The sequence below is a fragment of the Balaenoptera acutorostrata genome, chromosome 2, assembly GCF_949987535.1.
Source record: "Balaenoptera acutorostrata chromosome 2, mBalAcu1.1, whole genome shotgun sequence".
NCBI lineage: Eukaryota > Metazoa > Chordata > Mammalia > Artiodactyla > Balaenopteridae > Balaenoptera > Balaenoptera acutorostrata.
In genome coordinates, this window is record NC_080065.1 from 3,270,890 (window position 1) to 3,294,294 (window position 23,405).

The window sequence follows — 23,405 nt, forward strand, 5'->3', positions numbered from 1 at the left end:
AGGTCTCCCACAAAGGGGGCTCACCCTGAATTCCTGGGACTTCACAGGTGGCACCTCCCTGGCAAGGGTCATGCTGTTCGTGTCCAGTCCCGGTGACTGCCCCCGGGTCTGCAGAGACTACAGGCTTTGGGGACAGGCACAGCCAAGGTGGGATGGAGGGAAGGAGGGGGAGGGACACTGGTTCCTCCTGCGCTTGTCCTGCCCTGGGAAGTGGCAGCAAGAAGCACAGAGGCATCTCGCTCAGGCTGGTTCCCGATGGGACTGGGTGGGTGGAGGTGACTGACGCCTAGACAACAGGCTAGAAGGGGTTCCCTGAGACACGTGGGCGCTGTCTTCCCACGCAGGGGATGCAGGCTCTGACTACAAAGCTTCAGATCCTCGGGGCACCCACCCAGGTGTCTCTGCCCGCATTCCTGGGTCTGAGGGTTCCCCTACAGGCCTGGACTTGACAGGGTGGACCCACCTTACCTCTGCCACTCCAAGATATGCCCTCCCAACGTCATACACATGCTTACTTATTCTTTTTAACAAAAAGAAGAAAAAAATAAAAACCTACAAAAATGGTACAAAAGCACTCCATGCTTCTTAAAAAGTGGTCAGGAATGGTGGAAATTTTTAAAAAGTAAAAAGAAATTAAAGTTCACCTATAACCTGAGTTATTCACCCAGATTTTTTTCTGTGCATAATGCACTTTAAAGTGCATTATTATTTTTTTCTGTGCATAATGCACTTTACATTTACTGTATTTTTAAAGTAGTTAAAATCAGCAGTTGCATCTTGATCCTTTATTGGATCAAGATGCAACTGCTGATTTTAACTACTTTAAAAATACAGCAATACAGCTGCATGTTGTTCCACGTCAAAAAATAATATAAGACCATTCACTCAGCTGACACTTTTGAGCCCCTGTTCTGCAGTAGATGCCCTGCTCTTCCTCGGATAGAGGTGAACAGAACAGACCTGGTGAGTTTACCCGTTAGACACAGGAGCAAAGAAACACCTGCTATAATTTCAGGCAGGAATATGCCCTACAGAAGGCAGAGCAGGGAGAGATGGACAGCGGTGGCCTTTGACTTGAGGTAGATATTCTCTCTGAGGACACGGGATCAGAGAGCTAGCCCTGCGAGTATCTGGAAAAGAGCTTTCTCAGAGTGGGAGCAAGTGCAAAGGTCCTGAGGCACACACGCTGGTCTGTGAGGCCGGGGAAGGTAGCTGGGGCTTGGGTGGGGGCGAGATTTTGCTCAGAGCCGGGCAGGTGCCAGGAATGACTCCCTTGGCTGCGACTGACTGTGGGGTGGGTGCGAGCGCTGGAGACCCCACAGGGCTGGCTGAGGCGACGGTGGTTGGTGGGGCTTGGGTGGGGACATGGTTGGTGCTGAGGGGTTGCCTGGGGACCGCGAAGGGACTGGGCGTGCAGGGGCAACACAAGCCCCCACCCAACCCCCGCCGGGGCAAGGACGGTGGCAGCGGTCGGGGCCGAGGTTTCCGGGAGGGGGGCCCCCAGACGTTGGGGCAGAATGCCCAGGATGTGAGGCCAGGCTCACGGCGTGTCCCGGGGGGCTCCGGGACCAGACCCACAGGCCGAGCCCAGTGAGGGAAGGGGAGCTTTCAAAGTCTGGACGTGTCCGCCAGGACGGAGGAGGGGAGGGGCCGGATGGTCCGGGTGGAGGAGGGGGAAGGAGCAGCCAGAGGGGTGGGAAGGGCCCCGCTGGAGGCCTGGCTCCTTCGAACCAGAAATGTCGGGATCGAGACTTACACGAACTGCCCTGCGGCTCCAGGAAGGTGCAGGGTTAAAAGTATTACATGAATATTTTTAAACTGTAAAACCCTTTGATTTTAGCAACAACCTAATTGGAGCAAGCGGAGCAGGACATGCTACGCTCACGTTACACATTCGGATCCGGAGGCCGGGACCCAGCTGCTCGGGGAGTCTGGGCCCCGCACCTCCGCCCCGCGGGCAGGTGCGCGCTCGGCCTCAGCGGGCGCAGGTGGAAGGGGGCGCGCGACTGCGGGCGAGGAATAGAGGGTCTGGGGCTCCCGCGGGGAGCACGGGGGCCTCGAGGGGCACAGGCACCCTGGAGCGGACAGACCCTTGGGTAGACCACGAGGACACGAGAGGCGCAGAGCGCGACCCCACCGCGGCACACACAGATCCGGAGGACCATGGGGACGGGGGGGGGGGGCAGGGCGGGACCCCACCGTGGCGCACAGAGATCCCGGGGACCACGGGGACGCGAGGGGCGCAGGGCAGGACCCCACCGTGGTGCACACAGACCCGGGGACCGTTGGCCGGGCGGAGATGCGCGCGCGCGCCCCCTGCCGCCTCCCGGGCTCGGTCGTCCCCGGGGCGGGGCGGCTCGCGTGCCGGGGTGGGGCTGTCCTTCCGCGGCCACAGCCGCCGCCTGGTCCCCGAGATGCGAGCGCCGGCAGCGGCGCAGCCACAGCTCCCTGTCCCCGCGGACACCTCCCGCGGGCGCGCTTGAGCCTCCGCGCCCCGCCGGCCGGGTAAGTGCGCTGGACGTGCTCCGCAGGTCCAACTCCGCGAGGGAGACCCTAGCGCAGGGCCGTCTTCCCAAGGCTCCCGCACCCTCGACCCCCCCATCCCCCTCCACTCACCCCATCCTCACGTCGCCAGGCCCTGGGGTCCAACGGGCCGCTTCTCACCTAAAAATAAAAACAGGGCTTTTGAGGAAAGCCAGTCCACTTTCACTGCTTGCGGTCCCTCAGTTTCCCGGCCTGGGAGCGTCCGACCCCCGCGCTGGGGGAGCTGGGCTAATTGCCCTTTGCTCTTGGCCCAGTTTCTTTCGGAACTGTTTTGGGCAGATGCTGGGGGGCTGGGGGGGACTCTGAATTGGACTCCTGAGCCCTCTCCAGGGCAGCTGGTGAGGGGAGGCCCCCAGCCGGGGGGGTCCCAGAGCTGGGGGTGCACAGCTCAGCCCCCTCCTTCGGGGCCGGGAGCGCCAGCCTTGGTTCTCACACTCTGGAAGGGCGGAAGGCGTGTGTTCCAGGAATTCACTGGGTTTCAGTTAGTGGCACCAAGAAAGTTTTTTTCCCTAAAGTCTTATTTTGAGTGGCGGAAAATCCCAGATTGTGGATACTTTGTGAGAGGCACAGGCCCTCAACACTTCAGGGACCCGGTGTTGCTGCTGTGACCACCCTCCCCCCTTGGGGAGGGGGCTGCCCACAGGGCAGGTGACCAGCCAGGGTCAGAGTTCAGAGGCCTTGGGCAGTTTGCCCTTGGGTTCCTCGTCTATTTCCTGGTTGGTCTGAAGGGCTGGGGCCGGAGGCGTCAGCCCCCCTTGGAAGCATCCAGTGGGTCTCCAGCTGTGACCGCCCTGTGACTCACGCGGGCCTCTGTGTGACCAGCCAGAGGCTCTGGTCCTCGAGGGGCCGGGCGCAGAGGGGGTGCGTGAGTGTGTGCCCTGGGCATCCGTCCCCTTGCTCTGGGCACTCAACAGTGGTGAACTGGACTTCTCCCGGCCTGGTCAGCAGCCCAGCCCACCCAGGACACTCTCCAGGGGCCTCTGGCAGAGGCGGGCTTCTGAGCCGGCTGGCCTCCACCCAGCGTCCGCCATCAGGGCCTGGAGCCTGGCTTCTGCAGCCTCCTGGGCCCAAGCCCGATCCCGGTGGAGGCCTCAGGACACACTCGTGGTCAGCTGAGCAGCCGGTGGGCAGTGTGGCCCTGACGGGGCCTGTGCTGCCTCCAGCAGCCGTGGCTGCAGGCTCCCTGTTTGCGGATGATGACTTCCAGGTGGGTACCGGGCAGTCTGGACTCGAACCGCGTGCGTGTCTCCCTCTTAGCTCAGTCCCAGAGCGGTGCGGCCCCGTGGACGGGGCACACATGCTGCGCGGGAGCCGAGGGCACCGCTACATGGCATGGGAGGATCTTTCATTTTTGTTTTTCGCTTGTGTGTATTTTCTGAAATGGTCAGCTATTATTTTTACCATAAAAGGTTCTTATGAAAGTTCAGATTTCTCTGAGAAACACAGCTCAGAGCTTCTGGGGGGCAGGCCCTCGTGCTGCCTCAGTGGCGCATTTCTGTGGGGAGTTTGGTCCGATCCGATGAGGGCTTCATCTTTTTGAGGAAAGTGCACAGTATTTAGTAAAATGGAGCCCATATTTAGGATTCCTAGGGCAGGAATTGGCAGGAACTGGACCCCAAGCCACGGCTATTCCAGGGGACAACGGCTGGCCCCCTTGATTTCTCCCTCACCCCCGAAGGGGTACCTGGAGAGTCTTTATCTGCCCTGGTGTTTTTTGCCATAGCCCCTGTTTTTAGGCCCCTTCCACCAAGGGAGGACGGACCTTGTGGGCCAGCTGGCAGGCCACGTGCGCGGCTGGGGAGGGCCCGCACCCGGGAGCCTGGACCCTGTCTCGGCTCCTGCTGTGGGGAGGGGGTTTTGGCTGGAGGAAAGTGAGGGGCCGGCTCTGCCCCCCCGAAGTGTCCTGTGGCCCCTGCTCCTCTTCCCTGTTGCCTCCAGCCCGCACCACCCCTGCTCTGAGCTCGGACTCACTTAGGGAATGGTGGTGCTGGGGATGGGCCTCCTGGGGCCGAGGCAGGTCAGCCAGCCCCCTCACCTTTGATCTTGAGGGGCGTCCGGCCCCTCTCGTGTGTGCGGAAGCATCCCTGACCGGTTTCCCCCCAGGCTGGGGCCAGGCCGGGTCCGGCTCTGGCCTCTCCTGCTTGAGTTGAAAGCCCTTGCAGTTCAGATGGGATGACCTTGCCCGCCGGGTTCCAGCTTCCCAGAGAAGCGCAGGCCTGGTGGCCGTGGCTCAGGGTGAGCCGAGAAGGCTGGACCCTTCCGAAGCATCCGTCCACCCGTTCCTGCTCCAGCTTGCGGCCACCGGGGCCCTATCCCCGCTCACCCACCCCAGCCCATCTCTCCAGAGCTCTAGTGTTTCCTCTGCCGCGTCATCCCCAGCAGCTTAAAAACCAGCTTTTGACCCCCAAGCCCCCGCAGCTGCCACCCATCCCTGCCTCTCCTCTCAGAATTCCCCACAGGCGCTCCTAGCCCCGCTGCGCGGTTCTCTCCTGCTGCGCCCCGTCTTCCTGGCCACTCCAGACATTTTATTTATGTTTATATACAAATTTGTGTTCTTTGTTTTTAGTGAGGTAAAATTCACACTACATAAAATTAACCATTTAAAAATTTACAGTTCAGTGGTATTTATTGAGTATATTGCCAAAGTTGTGCAACTACCACCTCCAATTCCAAAACATTTTCTTCATCCCAAACGGAAACTCTATACCCTTTAAGCAGTCACTCCCCATTCTTTTTTCCTCCAGCCCCTGGCAACCATTCACCTACTTTCTGTCTCTGTGGGTTTGCCTGTTCTGGACATTCCATATAAATGCAATCAATATGTGTCCTTCTGTGTCTGCCTTCTTTTTCACATAGCATGGTGTTTCCAAGCTTCGTCTGTGCTGTAGGGACCTCAGAGCTTCGTTCCTTCTCATGGCTGAGCAATAGTCCACTGTGTGGAGGGACCACATTTTGCTTATCCATTCGTCAGTCAGTGGGCATTTAGGTTGTTTCTGCTTTTTTGGCTCTTGTGAATAATGATGCTGTGAGTATTTGTGTGCCAGATTTTGCTTGAACATATGTTTTCAGTTCTCTTGGGCATATACCTAGGAGTGGAATTGCTGGGTCGTATAGTGACCCTATGTTTAACTTTTTGAGGAAATACTAAACTGTTTTCTACAGGAGCTGTGCCATTTTTCATCCCCACCAGCACGGCACAAGGGTCCCAATTTCTCCAGAATCTCACCAACACTTGTTATTTTCCTTTTTTTTTTTTAATATTATGGCCATTGTCATGGGTATGAAGTGGTATCTCATTGTGGGTTTGATTTACATTTCTTTAGTGAGTAATGATGTTGAGCATCTTTTCATGTGCTTGTTGACCATTTGTATGTTTTTGGGGGGAGAAAGGTCTATTCAAGTCCTTTGCTCATTTTTAATTAGGTTGTTTGTCTTTTTGTTGTTGAGTTTTAAGAGTTCTTTATGTAGTTTGTATACCAGACCTTTATCAGATATATGATTTGCAGATATTTTCTCCCATCTGTGAGTTGTCTCTTCACTTTCTTGATAGTGTCCTTTGAAGCCCAAGTTTTAAATTTTGATGGGGTTCAATTTATCTCATTTTTCTTTTCTTACCTGTGCTTTTGGTGACATATCTAAGAATCCATTGCCAAATGTAAGGTCATGAAGATATAGCCCTATGTTTTCTTTTAGCTCCTACACTTAGGTCTTTAACTAACTTTGGTTAATTTTTGTAAAGGGTGTGAGGTAGGGGTCCAGCTTCACTTTTTGGTATTGGATGTCCATTTGTGCCAGCACCTTTTGGTGAAGAGACTGTTCTTTCCCCATTGAATGGCTTTGTTGAAAATCAGTTGACCACATTATGTTTATTCTTGTGCCACATTTCTCTTTTTTCAATGCTTTTTAAAAAAACTTATGTATTTAATTTATTTATTTTTGGCTGCGTTGGGTCTTCATTGCTGCATGCGGGCTTTCTCTAGTTGCAGTGAGCAGGGGCTACTCTTTATTGCGGTGCATGGGCTTCTCACTGGGGTGGCTTCTCTCATTGCAGAGCATGGGCTCTAGGCGCATGGGCTTCAGTAGTTGTGGCACTCAGTAGCTGTGCCTCACGGGCTCTAGAGCACAGGCTCAGTGGTTGTGGCGCACGGGCTTAGTTGCTCTGTGGCATGTGGGATCTTCACGGAACAGGGCTCTAACCCGTGTCCCCTGCATTGGCAGGCAGATTCTTAATCACTGCACCACCAGGGAAGCCCTCAATGCTTTTTAAAAACCTTTTTATTACGAAAATTTTCAAATCTTTTACAAAAGTGGAGAGAATTTTATAACGAGTCTAATTTATTCATCAAGTATCATAGATGGTCAGCTGGCAATATTGGCTGATTTAGTGTCATGTAAACCCCACCCTGCTCCGCAGATTACACAGAAACAAATCGCTGACGTCTCATCCTTTCACAGGTGTTAGCGTGTATCTCTAAAACGTGTGAACTTTAAAAATCAGCTTTTTATGTTTTTTACTTAACTTTTTGTTTGAGTTGAGAGACTTTAATTCATATAAAGAAGTATTAACAACAGCAGAAAGAGAGCTCGGAAGGGTACTCAGGGCTGAGGGAGGTGCCGAGAGGGCTCGCCTGTACCTGGGGGTTCAGGCTCTGGGCTGGCGGAGATGTTTCGCTGAGTTTCCCAGCCTCCGTAAGAGGTGAGCAGGAACAAGAAGACACGGGGGACGCACGGGAACCAGAAGCCCCTCACTCTGCGCTCGCTACAGAGGAGAAATGCTCGAAGGGTCCAGCCCATCTGTGCAGCGCAAGCCCGAAGGGTACCAATACACCGCTTCCCAGTGGGGTGCTACTACCTCCCACTCCTGGCCTTCGTGCTGTGGTTGCCAAACCTTGACATCTGCGTAGGTTATAAACCCCACAACACATCGTTGTCATTGCTGTTTAAACAGTCAATTATCTTTCAGAGATAGTTAGATAGTAACAAGGAGTCTTGCATTCTTACCCGTGCAGTTACCACTTCCTGTGCTTTCTGTTCCGTTTTGTGGATCCACGTTGCCATCTGGTATCATTTTCCTTTGGCCTGAAGACACCCTTTCACATTTCTCATAGTGTGGGTCAGCTGGCAATGAATTCTTTCAGCTTTGTTATGTCTGAAAAAGTCTTCATTTAGCCTTAATTTTTGAAAGATATTTTCACAGAGTTTAGAATTCTAGTTTCAGGTTTTTTCTTTCAGTGCTTTAAAATTGCTGCCCCACTGTCTCCTCATGTACATGTTTCTCAGGAGGCATCTGCTGTCATACTTATCTTTGTTTCTTTGTACCCAATGCTATTTTCTCTGGTGGCTTTTAAGATTATTCTATTTATCTCTGGTTTTGAGTCATTTGATTATGACGTGCCTGGTGTAGTTTTCTTCCTGTTTCTTGTGCTTGGGGTTCATTGACGTCTTGAATCTGTAGGTTTATAGTTTTCATTGTTTGGACAAATTTCTGCTATTATTACTTAAATTTTTTCTGTCACCTCTCTTACCCTCCTATTCTTTAGGGCCCCAGTTACACATATTAAACCTATTGAAATACCTAAATATTTAATTTTTATTTTGGTGCTGTTGTAAACGGTATGGTTTTTTAAAAATTTGTATTCCAATTGTTCATTGCTAGTGTATAGAAACACAATTGACTTTTTTATATTGTCCTTTTTCCTGGTGACCTTGCTGGACTCAATTATTATAAGTTATAAAAGATTTGTCTTAGCCAAATTTTGGGATTTTCTGTATGTACCATCCTGTTGTCTGTGAACATTAAGGGGAATGGTGATAGAGGGCATCTTTGTCTTATTCATGATCTCTGGGGATGTATACAGTCTTTCACTGTTAGGTGTGATGTCAGCTGTAGGTTTTTTTGGTAGATGTCCTTTATCAGGTTAATTAAGTTCCTTTCTATTCCTAGTTTGATCAGAGGTTTTTTTTTTTTTATTATTATGCATGGATTTGGATTTTGTCAAATGCATTTTATGTATGTTGAGGTGACCATATATATTTTTTTCTTTTATTTTTTAATAAAGTGAATTATACTGGTCAATTTCTGGGTGTCGAATCAGGCTTGAATTCCTTGAGCAAACCCCATTTGTGATGTGTTGTGCTCTTTATATACTGTTGGATCCCATTTGCTAATATCTAATTGAAGATTTTTGTGCCTATGTTCATGAGGGATTTTCGTCCATCCTTTTCTCAAAATGTCTTTGGTTTTGGTATCGGGGTAATGCTGAACTTATAAATGAGTTGGCAATTTTTCATTTAATTTTTAGTTTTCTGCAAACAATTGGTATTATTTCTTCCTTAAATTGGTAGAATTTACCAGTGAATCCATCTGGGCTTTTGCTTTTGTTTGTTGTTGTTGGAATAAATACAGGGCTAAACAGCTTATCTGTTTTTTCTTGAGTGAGCTTGGTAGTTTATGTCACGCAAGAAATTGGTCCATTTCATCTAAATTGTTGAATTTGTGGGGATAGTATTTGTTTTAGTCTGCTTGGGCTGCCGTATCAAAATACCACAGACTGGGTGGCTTAATCAACACCTAAAAACAATGAAAATCTATTTCTCACAGTTCTGGAGGCTGGGGAGTCCAAGATCAAGGTGCCTACTGATTTGATTTCTGATGAGACTGCTCTTCTTGGCTTGCACATGGTGAAGACACAGCTCTCCTCTCTCTTCCTCTTCTTATAAGGGCAACAGTTCTATCAGATCAGGGCTCCACCTGTATGACCTCATTTCACCTTAATCATCTCCTTAAAGGTCCATCTCCAATACAAGTCAAATGGGGGATTAGGGCTTTAACATATGAATTTGGTGGGCACACAGCTAAGTTCATGGCAGTGTTCTCTTATTTTCCTTCTAATGTCTGTGGGATCTGTAGTGATGTCCCTTCTTTTATTCATGATATTAGTAATCCATATCTTCTCTATTTCTTGATCAGTCTGGCAAGAGGTTTATCAATTTTGTTGATCTTTTCAAAGAACCAACTCTTGGTTTTGTTGATTTTTCTGTGTTTCCATTTTAAGTTTCATTGATTTTTCCTCTTTATTATTTCCACCTTTCTGCTTGATTTGGATTTGTTTTCTCTTCTTCTAATTACTTAAAGTGGAAGCTTAGATTACTTATTTGAAATGTTTAATTGTTTTCTAATATAAACATTTAATGTTATCAGTGTCCATCAAAGTACTGCTCAGCTGTATCCCGCAGAGTTTGATATGCTGTATTTTCATTTTCATTCAGTTCAAAATATGTCTAAATTTCTTTGAGACTTTCTCTTTGACCCATGGTTATTTAGAAATGGGTTGCTTACCAAATAGTTGGGAATTTTCCATATATCTTTCTAGTTTAATTCCATTATTGTTAGAGAACATACTTTGTATTTTTATTCTTTTAAGTTTGTTAAGGATTGTTCTAAGTTCAAGAATATGGTCTATCTTGATGAATGTTCCATGTACAAAGAATATGTATTCTGCTGTTGTTGGCTGGAGTAGTCTATATATTTCAATTAGTCTACATCTGTTGTTGTTTGGATATTCTATATCCTTTGTGATTTTCTGTTTGTTTGCTCTATTGATTACTGAGAGAGGAATGTTGAAGTTACTAATGAATTATCCTTTCAGTTTTATTAGTTTTTGCTTCCTGTATTTCGAAGCTGTGGCTGATGCATTCTCATTTAGGATTGCTATGTCTTCTTGGAAAATTGGCCCCTTTATTCTTTTATAATATCCCTCTTTGTCCCTGGTAATATTCCTTTGTCTGAAGTCTGCTTTGTCTGATACTCACACAGCTACTCCAGCTGTACTTTTGGTTAGTGTATCTTTTTTGATCCATTTACTTTACCTACTTATGTCAATAGTCAAAGTGTGTTTCTTATACTTAAAGTGGATCCATGACATGTTTCCAATATTTTCACTGCACTTTCTGGACAGGGTGGAAATCGTGGGTCTGACTCTGCTTCCTCTTCCAGGTTGTACACACTTGAGGCCAGGGGAGGGCTCCTAACCTCCTCTCTGGGTCAGCTGGCCCAGAGCCTGGTGTTGAGGGGTCACCGGTCTGCAGGATGTTTGTGAGGGCTCAGACATCCTCACTGCACGGGAAAATCAAGATTCTGATGCACTCCCTGAGGAGATGGGCGAGCTGACCAGCCTCAGGGCACAGACACCGACTGCAGCGTCCGTGTCCACACTGCTGGTGGAGGCCAGCAGGCATGGTCAGCTGGGCTCAGTGCGGCTGTGAGTTAGTGGCCAAAGTGGAAGCCCAGCGTTGTGGAGTGGAGGGAGATTTTACGTGGAAGAGAGGAAGCCTGTGTGCCTAGAAATACCGGCCGCAGACGGCGCTGGGATCGCCCGCCTGCCCGGAGCCCTGACCCAGCACACGGTCCTCGGTGCCCACGGCCACGTGTCCTGCTCTCGGACACCCTGCGGAGTGGCTCCTGTTTCCTGGCGCCTCAGGGTGTTTACCTGCCGGAAGCTTTCCCAGCACAGGGCTGTTCGTCTCAGGAGCGTGTGACAGGACTGCGTTCTCTGGCCAGGCTGGCGGCCGCAAGGCTGCCCATCAAAGGGGAGAGGTCATGAGCCGGCTTCAATCTTGGCTGCGGAGGGGGTGGTTCACCCCCCCGCACCCCCCACCCCCCGGTGCCGGTCGTGCCCCCGGGCATCTCGCTCAGCCAGCGCTGTGGGCGGACAGGGCGCCGGGCCTCCGCTGCCGCTCCCGCCGCCTTGGTGGTTTGGGGGGGTATGGAGGGCACTGGGGTCTCTTCAGTGTGACCAACTTGATGCCCCTTTTTTCCTTAGGGCCCGAGACGATGATTCCGCCGGGGGAGTGCCTGTATGCCGGGAGGAAAAGAAGGAAGCCCATTCAGAAACAGTAAAGTATCCGTCTTCTGTTTTTGCTGACTGTTACTGATGGAGGGGAGGCATTTGTGTTTTCATTGAAAAAAGTGAATTTTAGAAACAAAGTGAGTGAGGCGAGGTTTTGGTCAAGCCTTCCTGAGGGTGCGGGGACCCGCAGGACCAGCGGGGGTCGGGCTGCGCAGGGGACACTCTTGGTGCTTGGGAGCGCAGGTGGGACCCTGGGCCGCCTTCCCAGCCCTGATTGGACGCTGAGGTCTGGCCCAGGGTGCCCCTCCCCCCCCCCCCCCCGTAAGACCCCGTCCTCATCCTTGGCTGCACGCACCACAGTGCCTCTGGGCTTCACCCCAAGCGAAAGGAGACTGGGGCTCGTCCTCTCGGCCTGGGGCGTCCGGGGGGCGGAGTGGGGTGGGGGAAGGGAACCCCAGGCACGGCCCCCGCCAGCCCCGGGACACAGCACCACGCTCACATCCCCCACCTGCCCGTGGCTGGCCACTGGGGCTCGGGGCCATGAAGCGGGTGGCCTGCAGTCACGGAACTGGTCTGCAGAGAGCGGCTCCCAGAGCCCAGGGCTGCGTCCGTCCTGGGACAGGTCCTGTGGTGTGTCCACCGTGGCTGGGGCTGTGTGTGTGTGTGTGTGTGTGTGTGTGTGTGTGTGTGTGTGTGAGCCTCTGTGTGTGTGTAATACAGATGTGTGAATGTGTGATGTAGCTTCATGTGTGTAACACAGCCCTGTCTGGGTGTGGGCGTGTGTGTGTGTGCACCTGCAGTAGTGTCTATGTGGGGATCTGGGTTTCTGGGACCCAGGGCACCCTCCGGGCCCCCAGGGGCTGCAGGACCCCATGAGAGGTCGACAGGAATGCGGGCACCTCCAGTCCCAAGGATGGGTGTCAAAGGCTGGTGAGGCTGGACTTTGGAAAGTGGTTGTCACCTGAGTCACTTGTGTGGCCGCTGTGGGCCTTGGGATGGAGCCAGGGTGCTGGGGGAATTGTTCAGCCTGGTCTGCAGGTGAGAGGGGGCAGGTGCGGGGGGCAGAGCTATGCACCAGGAGGAGGTGGTGCGGGGGGACTATGTCCTGAGCTCATTTGTTCTGGTGAGAACATTTGTCACCTTAAATAAGGAAAGAAGTACCTGGAGAGGCAGCTGTGTACACCAGGATCTGAGGGGCTGCGTACACCAGGATCTGGGGGGCTGTGTACACCGGGATCTGGGGGCTGTGTACACGGGGATCTGGGTGGCTGTGTACACTGGGATCTGGGGAGTGCTGTGTACACCGGGATCTGGGTGGCTGTGTACACGGGGATCTGGGGGGCTGTGTACACCGGGATCTGGGGGCTGTGTACACGGGGATCTGGGGGGCTGTGTACACCGGGATCTGGGGGCTGTGTACACGGGGATCTGGGTGGCTGTGTACACGGGGACCTGGGGGGCTGTGTACACGGGGACCTGGGGGGCTGTGTACACCGGGATCTGGGTGGCTGTGTACACGGGGATCTGGGGGGCTGTGTACACCGGGATCTGGGTGGCTGTGTACACCGGGATCTGGGTGGCTGCGTACACGGGGATCTGGGGGGCTGCGTACACCGGGATCTGGGGGCTGTGTACACCGGGATCTGGGGGGCTGTGTACACTGGGATCTGGGGGGCTGTGTACACTGGGATCTGGGGGCTGTGTCCACCGGGATCTGGGGGGCTGTGTACACTGGGATCTGGGTGGCTGTGTACACCGGGATCTGGGGGCTGTGTACACTGGGATCTGGGTGGCTGTGTACACGGGGATCTGGGTGGCTGTGTACACGGGATCTGGGGGGCTGTGTACACCGGGATCTGGGGGCTGTGTACACAGGGATCTGAGGGGCTGTGTACACCGGGATCTGGGGGGCTGTGTACACCGGGATCTGGGGGCTGTGTACACGGGGATCTGGGGGGCTGTGTACACCGGGTTCTGGGGGCTGTGTACATGGGGATCTGGGGGGCTGTGTACACCGGGATCTGGGGAGTGCTGTGTACACCGGGATCTGGGTGGCTGTGTACACGGGGATCTGGGGGGCTGTGTACACCGGGATCTGGGGGGCTGTGTACACGGGGATCTGGGGGGCTGTGTACACTGGGATCTGGGGAGTGCTGTGTACACCGGGATCTGGGGGGCTGAGAGCATTAACGCACAAGTCAGCGAACACGGTGTGCAGCACAGGAGCTCCCTGCCTCTGTGCACAAGGGGCCATGTCCGCACACACGGCCGTGCACCTTCGACACTGTCCCTCATGGGTTCCTTGTCCAGCTGTGCGGGGCACGCCGTGCTTTGTTGTCACTAGCCCTCCGCCAGCGTCCGTTCCGACTGGCTCACAGGCGCCGCTGCGCTGAGTGACTTCGTGCCTGGTGTCGGACTCATGCTCGTAGTTGGAGAGGCCACCGCCGTGGCTGTGTGCTGGCCGTTTCCTCGCGGGCCTGAGCAGGCTTGTTAACTGTTTACTGTGAGAGTGGTGGATTCCTCGGCTTTGACACAAACCCTGCGTCCGCAGCCCCTGCCTGGCCCCTTCTGTGTCACCCTCACAGACTTGGGGTCAGTGATGCATACAGAGGCTCGCGCTGCCTGCCATGCTGTGAGCAGTAAGTTTCCTGTCTTTGACCGTGGAGGCTCACGCCTTCTGCCAGGACCCGTGAACAGCAGCAGGTTACTAGCTTGCAAGCAGGTAAATCAAAGCCAGACCAACAGGCATATGCATTCTTGCAAGTGGGATTGCTCAGGCCAAGAGTGTGGCATTTGTGATTTCATAGGTGTTGCCAAACTGGCCGGCACTGGAGGCGTGCCCTGCCGGGCACACAGTGCGCCTCAGACTTTGGTGAATTTGCGTGTTCTTCTCATACGTGAGGCTTAGCAGCCACTGTATTTCCTTTTCTGTGAACTGTCTGTGTTGACAACTTTTGATAATTTTTCTATTGTATTGTTTATGTTTTTGCTTCTTGATTTGTAAGAGCTTGTTGTACATTGGGGAGACTAATTCTTAAATGTATTTCACATACCTTTCCCCAGTTTTTATTTTACGTGTGGTGTTCTTTGCAGTGCAGAAAGCATTTAATTTTTATGAAGTTGAATTTATTCATCTTTTACTTTGTGTGGCTAATTAATTTTATGTCACAATTGGAAAGATCTTCCCTGCTTCAAGTTTATGAGAATTTTCCCAGGATTTCATCTAAATTTTTTGGATTCCTTAATATATATATTTAAATTTTGAGCACTTGGAATTTTTCCGGGTGTAAGGTATGGGGTCTGAACCTCTCTCTTTTCCCCTGTGGCCACTGGTTGTTCCTAATACTTCTATTCGATAATCAGTGTTTTCCTCGCCGATTTGTAATGGCATTGGGCATCTAGACTTGTGATTTGAGGGGCAGTGAACGACAGTGCAGTGACTTGAACCCACTCCCCTGGCTGTGCCTGTGGACCCTCTGGGGGACGTGGTCGTGCCGGCTTGTCCGAGTGCCAGCGTCTGTGCATCGCAAAGGCCAGAGGAGCTGCCGGCGGTGTGCACATGTGCGGGTGCCCGGGCCCACGGCCCCTCCTGGGGTGTGAGCCCCACGGGCCAGCTGCAGTACTGCCCCCTCGCCTCGCCGAGGGCTGTGGACTGTGGTCTGGCCCCATCCTCCGTGGATGGGCCGTGAAAGCCGCGAGCCTGTGATGCATGGAAACTGCTAGAACCCCAGGGTAGAACCTGCCCCCTGCCAGGCCCTCAGGGCTGGACCTGCGCTGGAGGGAAGCAGGGCTGGGGCGTGACCGCAGCGGCGGGTCCCTGCACCGCGGACCGGCACCTTGAGCTCAGAGGTGTGTGAGCAGCGCAGCTCCCCCCTCGTTCGCACTTTTGGTCTTGCCTGGGCTGCGACTGAAGCATGCAGAGCTGTGCGTACTTACAGTGCACAGTCTGATTGGTTTTGAGACGTGTGATCACCCGAGAAACGTTGCCGAAGCCGAGGTCACAGACACTCCCATCACATCCGAAGGTTCCTTGTGCCCTTGTCCCTCCTCCGGTAGCCTCGTCCCAGGCGACCTTGCCTGCGCTCCTGTCCGGTAGGCTGGTTTGCATTTCCTGGAATTTTCTATAAATGGGACCCTACACTGTGTGGGGCTTCTCTCCCTTGTCAAGATGATGTCGGCTCCTCCGTGGTTTGTGTGCCGAGTGTGTCCTTCTTACGCCGAGTGGTGCCCGTTGTGTGGATGAACCACGTGTGTTTAGTCATCTCAGGTGGACATTTGGGTGGTTCCCAGGTTGGGGTATCACGAATAAAGCTGCTGTGAATGTTTACATACGGGTCTTTGGATGTAATCTTTTCATTTCTCTTGGGTAAACACCTAGGAGTAAGATTGTGGGTCACATATACAGCAGAGGAGGGTTTGAGTTTTTAAGAAACCACCAGACCATTTTCGAAAGCAGCTGCACCGTTTACATTCCTGGCAGCTGAGCGTGTGATTCCTCTACTTTCTCAGCGATGCCTGGGGTGTCAGTCTTGGTTTCAGCCCCTCCGATGGGTTGTGGTGGTAGCTCACCATGGTTTTAATTTGCGTTTCCCTAGTGACTAATGGTGTTGATATCCTTTCATGTGCTTATTTGCCGTCCATACAGCTTCTTTGGTGAAGAGTTTTCTAAATAATTTGCCTACCTTCTTATTGGGCTGTTTGTCTTCTTGTTGAATTGTAAAACTTCTTTACATATTCTGGATACAGGCTCTTGTTGTGAATATTTTTAACCAATCTATGCCTCCCCTTTTCATTTTCTTAATGGTGACTTTCAAAGACAATTAAAAATTTTTGAAAAAGATCAATTTATCATTTTTTTCTTTCACAAGTTTTTTTTTTTTTAGTGTGTGTCCTAAGAGTCCCAGGACTACTCTGAGGTCTCAAAGATTTTCTCGCGTATTTTCTTGTAAACTTTCATGGTACATTTTAGACTTAGGTCTATGATCTATTTTGAGCTCATTTCAGGTATTGTGTGAGGTAAGGGCTGATGTTTCCTTGTTTTCATGGCTGTCCAGTTGATTAGCACCATTTATTGAAAAGACTTTCTTTCCCTATTGAATTGCCTCAGTATCTGTGTCAAATGAATTGACCAAAAATATGTGAGTCTGTTTCTCGGCTCTCTATTCTGTTCCATTGATCTGTTTCCATCTTTTCTCTAATACCAAACCATTCGGAACATTGCAGCTTCAGAGAGGCTTCTAGTCAGTCAGGCAAGTCCTCCAGCTTTGCCCTCTCATTGGCTATTCTCTGTCCTCTGCGTGTCCATGTAAAGTCTAGACTCCCTGTCATTTCTGTAAAAAGTCCTGTTGGAATTTCAGTTGGGGCTCCGTTGAGCCCATGGATCCGTCTGGGGGAGTAGCACAGTCTTAACAATATTGAGTCCTACAGGCTATGTACATGGTGTGCCTTTCTGTTTGTTTATGTCTCTTGAAGTTTTTCTCAGCACTGTTTTATAGTCTCAGTTTAGGCGTCTGGAATGTCTTCTGTTGGACTTGTCCCAGGTGTTTCATGTTTCTGGCTTCCCTCGTAAACCTCCTGCCAGCGAGTGGCCAGGCGCCTCCCGTGGCGGTGGTCCTTGTCCCCTCACCTCCTGCTGCGTCTCCACCCTGGGGAGTCGGGGCTTCCTCCCTGTGGCCCCGGGCTTGAGCCAGAGGCCAGCTCAGGGGGGCGTTTCCCTCCCCGTGGCCCCTCTCACCCACCTGGAACTGGAGGGGGGGCTGCGTGGAGGAGCAGCCAGGTGGTCTGAGAAAGCTGGAAGGACTAGAGCTTTTCCAGCACCTGTTTCTTCAGTTGCGAGTGTCCCCCCAGGTGCCCCTCGGGGGTGCGGGCTGGGGACAGTCACGGCTCGTCCCATCCCAGGCACACGTGGGCTGGGAGGGGCGACTGCTCCCCACAGCTCTACCCAGAGGTGAGATTTGAGCCGGGCCACCCTCTCCCTTTCTCTGGCCCCCACACCTGCCCTCAGCGCTACCTTGTTTTCTGGGGCGACTTTGAGTGTCTTTCACTCCTGGGTGGGCCTCTCCTCTGGCCGTCAAGTGCCGGTCCACACGGGGACTGCTCAGTCTCCCCAGGCCTCCTGGCTCTTTAAATTTTGGCTAGCAGCATGAGTAATGTTGGTGTAGGTGCCTCACGGAGGGGAAAAAAATAAAAAAGAAACAGCAGAAAGTGGCAAGATAACCAGAGAATGGGAGAAAATAATTGCAAATTGTATGTCTGTTAAGGATCTAGTATCCTGAATATATAAAGATTTCCTACAACTCAAGAACAGAAAAACAAACAACCCAATTCGAAAATGGGCAAAGGACTTGAGTAGACATTTCTCCAAAGAAGATAAAGAGATGGCCGACAAACACGTGAAAAGATGCTTGACTTTACTGGTCATTAAGGAAATGCCAATCAAACCACAATGAGATACTGCTTTACACCTATGAGAATGGCTCTTGTTTTAAAAAAGGAAAATAGCAAGTGCTGGCGAGGCTGCGGAGTGTGGCTGTGGAGGACAGTCTGGCAGCTCCTCTCAAAGTTACACCTAGAACCACTGGGTTAAGCCGGTTGTTCCGCTCTTAGGCGTGTACCCAAGAGAACCGAAAGCACATGTTCAAGCAGAAATGTGGACTCGAAGTTCATGGCTGCAGGCTTTACAATGCGCGTAAAGTGGAAGCAAGGCAAGCGCCCATGGGCTGGTGAACAGCTGAACAGGTGCGTCGGTCCAGGCTGTAGAGCACAGCCGTGCAAAGGGGTGAAGCTCCACCCGGCCTGTGCCGTGGATGAACCTTGACGCCTGATGGCCAGTGGAGGAGGCCAGGCACGCAAAGTCTGATTCCATTTACACAAAGTGTCTAGAACGGGCAAACCTGGGGACACAGAAAGCGATTGTGGCCGCCAGGGGCTGAGAGGAGGGGAAGATGAGAGAAACTGCTTAGTGGGGCGGGCGGGGGGGTGACTTGGGGATGAAGAAAATATTTTGGAGCTTGATAGAAGTTGACAGCACTGTGAGTGTAGTAAATGCCAAAACTTTAAAACAGTTTTATGTTATGTGAATTACATCTCCATTAAAAGAAAGAAGTCGCTTCTGGGATTGGCGCTGCAGCTCTTGTGTGGTTTTGTGTGGCCTCGGTGCCGACAGCATGGGTTGGGGGTGAGCCCTGGGGCTTCTGACAGGAAGGGTTGCGTAAGGCAGCTTTCGACGTACGTAGGAGCGAACACGGTAGAAAAATGGGAACTTCCGGACCAAAGAGTACCGAGCCCCCAAGAACAGCGGAGTCCTCCGGCCTGGCAGCCCCCGACCCAGGGAGGGGCAGGCCCTGGCGCAGCGGCCCCTCCCCAGCCATCCTGGCTTTGCTTTCTAGGAAGGAGGCTTAGGAGTCGAGTTTGAGCGAGGTGGGGGCAGGGCTGGCGAGGGCACCATCCTCCTGGGGTTGAGAGGGTCGATGAGTGGGGTCGTGGTGGGCGGGGAAGCCTGGGCAGGGGCCGCTCCCTCTGTGGGGGGAGCAGGCCTGTGGCGGGGCCCTGGCCGCCGCACTTCGGGGCCTCGGAGGGGCAGGCGGGAGGCCGCCTCGATCATCTTCGCCTCAGAACCTCTCAGCCCTGCTGTGCAGTGGGAAACTGAGGCCTGGAGGGGCCGCTTACACCTGGACTGAGGGCCCTCGAGGCACGCCAAGAGAGGTGAGCAGTGCGGCCAGAGCCAGTGTCCTTCTGCCACCTCGGGGGAGTTGGCACAGAGAGGCCAGGAAGCATGCTGGGGTCACACAGCTCTCCTGCTGCCTGCTCCCTGGCTCTCTGCTTCCTTCCAGTACTGCGGTCCAGTGGCTGGCGTGGTTGGCGCGGCCGATGCTTTAGTTTGCGCATCTTCGGGGATGGGCACGTTTTCCCCTGGCGGCTGCATTTTGAGGCTGATTGCTCCTCCTGAGGTCACCACCTGGGACGGCTTTCAGCCTGGGAGTCCCAGTCTGACGGCGATCTTTCCCCACAGGAGGCCCGCCATGGGCGCCGAGAAGTCGAACCCTTCCAAGAGACACCGGGATCGCCTCAACGCCGAGCTGGACCACCTAGCCAGCCTGCTGCCACTGCCACCCGACATCATCTCTAAGCTGGACAAGCTTTCGGTCCTGCGCCTCAGCGTCAGTTACCTCCGGGTGAAGAGCTTCTTCCAAGGTAGGACTCTCACCTGTGCCCACCTGGACCTCACCTGGGTCCCACCCGGCTTTGCTGGGATCAGCCGGTTGGCGCCTCTCATCCTGGGGAACCGTTTAGAGGCGGAGCGCTGAATGCAGACTGACACGAGTGGCTCTGGGGGAAGGGGCTGGGGCCAGACCTCGCCCTGCTTGGCCTCACCTGCCCCAGGGCCCTGGGGATGCTGGGAGCTCTGGCCAGGCACCGGCCCCCCTCTGCACGGGGGTGCCTGGTGTGTCGGACCCTTGCAGTAGCTCTGGGTACTTGCCCACATCCAGTGCCCCAGGCCAAGCCTTACGCTGCATGTGGCCTAGCTGAGCTCCTGAGGAAGAAACGTGGTTGTCACCACTCTGCTTCAGACCTGGGACTGCTGCCATCACCCCTCAGTTACGTCTGAGCTTCTTACAAAATCCTGAATTTGTTACACGTCTTTGGGAGCAGGTAGGATAAGTGTTGAGGGTGGGCAGGCGTGGACAGTAGCCGGTGGTAGGGCTACTGAGTTCATGCTCTGTCTCAAGGCGGTGGGACAGCCTCCCGCGGCCAAAACCCACCTTGGGGTGTGGTGAGCGTGGCCAGCTGGTGAGGCTACAGCCCTGCAACCATGGGGACCCGGGCCCGTGCCGCTGCCCGGCCCTGCCGCTGGGCCCGGGATGCCGTGTGACTCCGACGTGTCTGACGCGCCTTGCTGGCTTTCTCGGCCCCGGGAGAGGGGGGGCAGCTTTCCTAAGGACTCAGCCTGCCTTCCACCCTGACCCTCCAGGGACCGCCAGCAGCTGCACCCGCTGTGCCCTCCAGCTGGGCCAGCGCCGACCAGCCCCTCCAAAGGGCCCACCGTGGCCTTCACTTCCTCTCATGGAGCAGGAACCGCAGACCCTCCTGCCGCTGCTGGCCTCTGAGAGCCCCCTCTGTGTGAGAGCTCCGCACAGGGGTCTTGGCTCCCTGCAGCCTCTGTCTGACTACGCGGGACCCCGGGCCCCTCACCTGTGTCCTGCTCTGCTCCGGGGCGTGGACCCTCGTTGGTGGTGCAGACCTGAGTGTGTCAAGCTGTCCCTCGTGGAAAGCCATTCTGCCTCCGGGGGAAGGCCCAGCTCACAGGGCTGTGTGTCTGCACAGCTGGGCTTGGTCCTGGGGGCGGGCGGCGTCCCTGCACCCTGTGACACCTGCCTGTGTCCATCCCCCCCACAGGTTCGTGGGCTGAGCTTTGACAGCCTGGCCTGGGGTTCACCCAGTGCCCAGCCCAGGTCCGTCCCCCTGGTAAATCGTGCTCTTTTACTGGGTGTCCATCACCCAGACCCCCCATGGCTGGAGGCCCAAGCTCATGAAACATTTCTGGAAAAGTAGGTTTGGAAGACGGCGGAGAATGATGGGTGCCGCGGGGGGTCACCAGGAGGGTTGTGCAGGCTGGTGGGCTTCCAGGAGGAGGCGAGGGGGCGGGTGTGGTCTGCAGGCCACACAGAGGCAGCCCCCTCAAGGAGCCGTCTAAGGGACCCTTGCTGCTGCATTCCTGCATCTGGGGTGGAGCCTCCTCGGCACCCCAGCCTCCCCAGCTGTGGTCTGGGCCCCTCCCCGGGGCAGAGGGGTTTTCTCTTCCTCCCCCAGTGGCACCGGGACCTCATCAGGCCCTCGGTGCTGGGGCTTGGCGCCCTCCCCCTGCCAGGCCCCTTTTCCCTGTGGGCGGCTGCGAGGCCCCTGCAGACCCCATCTCCAAACCTCTGCAGCCTCCAGGGGTCCTGCATATCCCACTGGCCCACGCTCAGGACTGGGCCTGAATTTTGTCTGAGTCCTTCTCATTCCCACGGTGTCCTGTCCCTCCCCGAAAGCGCCTGTATTTCCCTGGATTTCGGGTTACCGTTGCCCCGGGACTTGGCTCTCCGATGGGCTCAGGAAAACGGGGAAGTTCACGGATTGTGTGGTGCTTTGTGTGAGGTGGGCAGCCGCTCTTCCCAGCTCCTCTGTTCCGAGTGGAAGTTGAAAGTGACAGTCCCTAAAGTGGCTTTGAATCATACTACTTTAAAATTAAAAATCAATACCACCGGCCAGTGGCATCTCCCGAGTGGGGTCCAGGGCACGTAATTCCAGGTCAGCAGTGGGCTGACTGCTGGACGCCGTGTCCTCGGGGGCTTCAAGGAGACCAGGGGCTGTGACCAGCTTTCTGACTTGGGGTCAGGCCTTCAGGCCTCTCAGGCCCTCCTTGTGTCCCTCCGGGGGAGGGTCTCTGTCCTACAGGGGCCCTGCTGTGGGGGCAATGGGGAGGGCCCTGCACCTTGCCAAAGGAAGCCCTGCAGTGGGGACATCCGCAGACCCCGCCCGAGCCCCCACTGGAACTGACACACAGAATCGTTAGCAGCATTTATCTCTGAGACGTGGTTACAGGAGTTGTGTTTTGCTTTCCAAGTTTCCAAAGTCTTACTGAAATGCGTCAATTTTTTAGGTAGGAAAAACTCAAATGTGTAAAACAGCAAAGACAATCATTTCAGCACTGCTGTGGTCTTGGTGTGGAGTCCAGGGTCCTCATCCTGGAACCCAGACCCTGCCGGTGCTGCCAGGTCGCTGGTGCAGGTTGCTCAGGTGACTGTTGAAGCATCACTGGCTTCCAGATAAGTGCAGGACATGCAAACACACACAGTCTAAAACGTGTGGTCGGCAGGGAGCAGCCTGTGGGGCCCCGGGAGCCGGCTTTGGAAAACGCTGAAGGAGCAGCAGGAATTCCATCTCTTGAGGAGCCGACGCCTCTGAAATCAGAAAAGTAGAGATGGCAGCGCCCAGGCTGGGGTACTGAGGGCTGTGCTCATGAAGCTGAGAGAGTTCCGTGAAGGGATGGCAGGAGGGCTCTGGGACAGCCCGGGAAGTGCTGGGGACTCACAGCCCAGCCTTCGGAAACTATCAGACCCTGGCTCCTGATGCCAGCTCTCCCCATGCAAGGGTCTCCATCTGCATGCTGGGGTCTCCATCTCCCATGCTGGGGTCTCCATCTCCCATACTGGGTTCCCCATCTCCATACTGGGGTCTCCATTTCCCATGCTGGGGGCCCCATTCCTATTCTGGGTCCCCATCACTGTGCCTGGGTCTCCATCTCCATACTGGGGTCTCCATCCCCATGCTGGGATCTCCATCTCCATACTGGGGTCTCCATCTCCCATTCTGGGGTCTCCATCTCCCATACTGGGGTCTCCATCTCCATTCTGGGGTCTCCATCTCCATGCTGGGGTCTCCATCTCCCATACTGGGGTCTCCATCTCCCATACTGGGGTCTCCATCTCCATGCTGGGGTCTCCATCTCCATGCTGTGGTCTCCATCTCCATACGGGGTCTCCATCTCCATGCTGGGGTCTCCATCCCTGTGCCTGGGGTTCCCCATGCCCTGGGCTTTCACAGTGACCTGTTGGACAGCTTAGGCCAGCTCTGGAGCTGCCCGGGGGGGGGGTTCTGTCACCTTCCTCCCCCAGAAGCATCCAGCTGCATGTGGCACATTAGTAGGGACTGGTCTCTTCCTCTCTGGTCACTTCCTCAGGTCCAGCTGTGCCCGGCCACACCAGGGTTGGTAGTCTTGGAAAGGCTTCAGTTTTGCTGTTTCCAGGAGTTCAGGCATCTGTCCAGGTGTCCACCTGAACCCATGGTTCTTCTTGACCAGGAGCAGAGTGCCTTTCCCACATTACAGCCAATCCCACCCCCTCCCCTGAGGCAGGGGGATGCCTGTCAGGTCTGCTGAGCCCTCGAGCTGCAGGGGGGCAGCCCTGCCGGTCACAGTGGGGTGAGCTCATGAGTTTGGTTTCTCCATCACACCTTTCTCCCAAGGATTCC

The 23,405-nt window shown here is 54.1% G+C and overlaps 1 protein-coding gene across 3 annotated transcripts in view; it reads left to right on the forward strand.

Annotated features, from left to right (window-relative positions):
* Window positions 1-2,364: 2,364 nt before the first annotated feature.
* AHRR (aryl hydrocarbon receptor repressor) overlaps window positions 2,365-23,405 on the forward strand; it is a 74,398-nt gene continuing 53,357 nt past the window's right edge. The window contains exons 1-3 of one of the 3 annotated variants that reach the window (XM_057540284.1): window positions 2,365-2,505; window positions 11,367-11,439; window positions 19,405-19,586. In XM_057540284.1, the coding sequence (XP_057396267.1) occupies window positions 11,378-11,439; window positions 19,405-19,586 (244 nt within the window). In that variant the 5' untranslated portion in view covers window positions 2,365-2,505; window positions 11,367-11,377. Of the gene's footprint in view, window positions 2,506-3,397; window positions 3,752-11,366; window positions 11,440-19,404; window positions 19,587-19,882; window positions 20,046-23,405 lie in introns of those variants that run through there. The other 2 variants (XM_057540285.1, XM_057540286.1) reach the window with 2 other exon arrangements.